The sequence below is a fragment of the Gastrolobium bilobum genome, unplaced genomic scaffold (genome assembly GCF_033153095.1).
Source record: "Gastrolobium bilobum isolate Gb01-03AN ecotype WA unplaced genomic scaffold, APGP_CSIRO_Gbil_v1 utg969764, whole genome shotgun sequence".
Taxonomy (NCBI): Eukaryota; Viridiplantae; Streptophyta; class Magnoliopsida; order Fabales; family Fabaceae; genus Gastrolobium; species Gastrolobium bilobum.
The window spans coordinates 1-3,890 of record NW_026897863.1 but is presented as its reverse complement, the minus strand read 5'-3'; the positions used below and the strand labels follow the sequence as shown (position 1 = coordinate 3,890).

General features: G+C 32.3%; 1 protein-coding gene across 1 annotated transcript; it reads right to left on the bottom strand.

Annotated features, from left to right (window-relative positions):
• Positions 1–1,305: 1,305 nt before the first annotated feature.
• On the bottom strand, positions 1,306–3,349 carry LOC133310876 (DEAD-box ATP-dependent RNA helicase 38-like). The gene is made up of 4 exons (XM_061511877.1): positions 3,191–3,349; positions 2,818–3,111; positions 2,518–2,528; positions 1,306–1,576 (listed from the first exon to the last, which is right to left on the bottom strand). The coding sequence occupies exons 1-4, from the start codon at positions 3,347–3,349 to the stop codon at positions 1,306–1,308; spliced, it is 735 nt and encodes a 244-aa protein (XP_061367861.1).
• Positions 3,350–3,890: the final 541 nt, after the last annotated feature.

Here is a 3,890-nt window from a genome sequence, read left to right as displayed (position 1 = left end):
TTTTATATAGAGATTAATATTTCTCATGTTATAGAAAATAATTTTTTTATATATTTTTTTTCATTATTTTTTTTATATGAATCCACATGGATTTTATATACTTTTATATGTGTATAAAAAATAAATTTATCTCCCATAACAAGAGAAACATTTAATCTTTTAATATGCCTTAAATCCATGATGAAAATTCAAAATCCAAGATTTTTCTTGCATTTTTTCAGGATGAAGGGTAAGCGGACTGCAAATTCCATTTTTTGCATTTCCCACCGAAACAAAATCCTTCTTTTGACCACTCACTTTTTTCCATTTGACAAAAATATAAATAGTGGCAAATCTCAACTACTTCCACTGTATAATACGCTGTCTCAGATCTTTGGACATTTCGTCTCAAATGTTGGAGAAATAAAAAAAAATTGCATATCTTATGCAATTCTATTTAATTTAGAATATATTTAACATTAGTTCAGTTTATATAAATTTTCTGACATTATATGTTCCAAAAAAATCAATTATTAAGTATCTATAAAATCTAATGGTTGGATGTATAATTCTTCAAAAATCACAATATATTAAATTTAAATTTATTATATATATATATATATATATGTATATATATATATATAAGATATAGATAAATTTAATGAGTTGGATGTATAATTCTTCAAAACAAAGACTGTAACTACTGATTACCAAAAAAAAAAAAGAACGTAACTACTGAAAAAATATCTAATTTTATTTTTTTTACATGACAAACCAATTTTATTTCGTGATATACTAATATGTTTTTTTTGTTTACTTGAGTGAATATTAGTAAAGTATACCCTGAGTGAAAAAAAAAAACTTTGCAACTTTTCGTTGGGTATAAAAAATGCATATTTCGATTCTTTCCCTTTTCAATAAAGAAACATAAATAAAAAATATATGTTCTCATCCAATAGCAAAGTATACCCAAGAGATCTTTGCATTGCGCTTACTAGCAAACTTCACCTCCTTTGCAGTCTATCAAGGTTATACCATTTCATGTCCACACTTGCAGTATTTGTTCTCTTATCCTTGCTTTTCATTTGAAGCCAATGCCATCCCAAACTCTCATCCAATAGTAATGAAAAACGTCCAATATCTATGCAGGCATAAATAAAAAATATAATTCAAATGATATTTTTAACATTTTCTTTCTCTATTTCTTGCTAACTGTATACAATTTGAGCCATAGCAGACTCACACATGAATAGAGGAATACAGAAACTTACGCAAACTTTCAGGAACAATTTTTTTGAAAACATTTGCTGAGTAATGTATATTCTCTCAAGCTTGAACTTTTCTTTCACTCATCTCATTCAAAAGCTTGTTTGCATCTTTTATCCTGCCATCTTGACACAGCTTGCGCAAAATTGAATTATAAGTAACAACTCTAGGGTACAATCCCTTAGCCTCCATCAGCTCACGCATTTTCAAAGCTTGCTCCAGTTCATTCGTTTTACAATAACCATCAATCAACGTAGTATATGTCACGTGATTGGGAGCTGCACTTTTAATTTCACTAAACATCCTCATAGCTTCTCTCATCCTACCTTCTCTGCAAAATCCATAAATAAGAGAATTATAACTAACTATATCAAGATTTATCCCCTCTTTTTCCATTTTGTCCTGGATGGACAAAGCCTCATAGTGCATACCTTTCTTGCAATATAATGATATCAAAGTATTATATGTAAAAATGTCAGGAAGCGCACCCTTTGCTTCCATCTCATTTAGTAACTGTTATGCCCTCTTCACATCTCCTGATTTGGAACAAGCATGGATTAAACAGTGATTAACAAACGAATAAAAAAAAAGGAAAGTTCACCAATGCCGGTTTGTTTTAGAATCATCTATGGCCCAATGTTTTTTTATCACATATGTCCCATTGATTTGTAAAAAATAAAAAAATCACGAGGAAAAGTTCGATAACAGTGATTAACAAACGAATAAAAAAAAAACAAATAGGAAAGTTCACTGAAGCTGGTTTGCTTTAGAATCACCTATGACATATGTTCCATGGTTTGTAAAAGTAAAAAATCACGGGAGCAGATAAAAAAACATATACTTTCGCAAACCACACGAGTGATAAAAAATAATCAAAGGCATAGGTGATTTTGTAGTAAATGGTTTGTTTTAGAATTACCTATGCCTTGTGATTTTTTTTTTATCACATATACCCATGTGGTTTGTGAAAAAAAATTACAGCTGCATGTGTGATAAAAAACATAACTTTTTGCAAATAGACATATGTGATAAAAAAACAACGGGATATAGGTGATTCTAGTAAACCACGCAGGGCATTGCTGAGCTTTTCCAAAAAAAAAGAAGAAAAAATAAAAACTTCTAGGGCTCACGATCAGATATCCCTTTGGAGGGATATAGCTTTTCTTCCGGAAGTATGGGGCCACCAGCTATTGCATTCTTAGTTATGGGTTATTTTTTTATTTTATTTTTGGTAATTACATGGGGCATAGCCCCACAAGACAAAAACAGAACCTAAAAGCAAACTACAAAGACAGCAAAAAACAGAAAGCGTAAAAGGCACTACTGTTAGCCATAGCAGATCGAACAGTAGTAACTAAACATCAGCTGGGACTTGTCCAAGATCAAGCAGGATTATATGGTAGAATAAGATTATCAAGCAGGATCAAGCAAGATTACTTGGTAAGATAGCTTAAAGCTTGAACAGAATCTGACTCCAAAGTAATGCTCTTCCAACCATAGTTATGGGTTATTTAATCCATGAAAGAATAAGATTATATGTCGATTTAAAAAAGAAATGTCTTAGAACCTTACCTGAATAGCCAACTCCCTGGTTGGGCAAATGCAGAAAGCTTGAGGAGCCTGCAACTTTGGATCAACTCGACTAAGCATACCAAGAAGGAAACACGTGGTTTTTCCGGAACCGTTATGCGCGTGTGCGACCAAATCCCTATTCGGAGGATTCAAGATCATAGGCAAGGTTACGGCTTGGATCTTACTAGGTTTATGGAACTTCATCTCCACGTAGAGTCCGTTCAAAAGCTCCGGTGAGAGATTCAGTTCTTCGAAGGTGGTAGCTGACGTGTACGGTGTGTCGCCGGACGAAACCTGCACATAAATTCAAAACCATAAACCGTCAATTTCTCGCCGAGAGAAAAGAGAAATCGGGAATGGGGATCAAACCAACCGCTTGGATGTTGGAGTCTTCAGGCTCGTCCAAGAACTTGGGAGAAGGCTTCTTGTTCTCGTCAATCGTTAATCCGAGGACGTTGAGCGACGAGGAAGCTGGCGCCGGCGGATGAGCATCGCTGGCGGAGGTGGTTTCGGCGGTGGATGGTTCTGCCATAGCAGTAGACGAGACGAGACCGAGTGAAGAAGAGTATTCAAAAAAAGGAATTCGCAGTTTCAGAGGGAAGGAGAGGGTAATGGATTACTGTGAAGAGTAATTAAATAAAATAGACATATACTAGTAATATACAGAAGTAACAATCCAACAAAAGTCTAACATATCCATCTCAAAAACATTAGATTTTTTAGAGCTTTTGAAAATTTAAAAAATGATTTTTCAAGTTATAGGTCGCGATTTTTCTTAGCACAAAAATGTATAATTTTTTATTAAAATCAACATATTAGACAAATCTAATTAAGAAGCAATATAATATTTATATGAATATTGACATAATATATATTTTTCTAATAAAAAATTGGTATTAAAAATAATCTATATTAATACTATTTTCTCTCTATAAGTCCTTACAACTTTTTTGGCAAAATATTATATAAATTTTTATGACATTATATGTTCCAAAAAAATCAATTATTAAGTATCTATAAAATTTAATGGTTGGATGTATAATTCTTCAAAAATCACAATCACCGGTAAATAT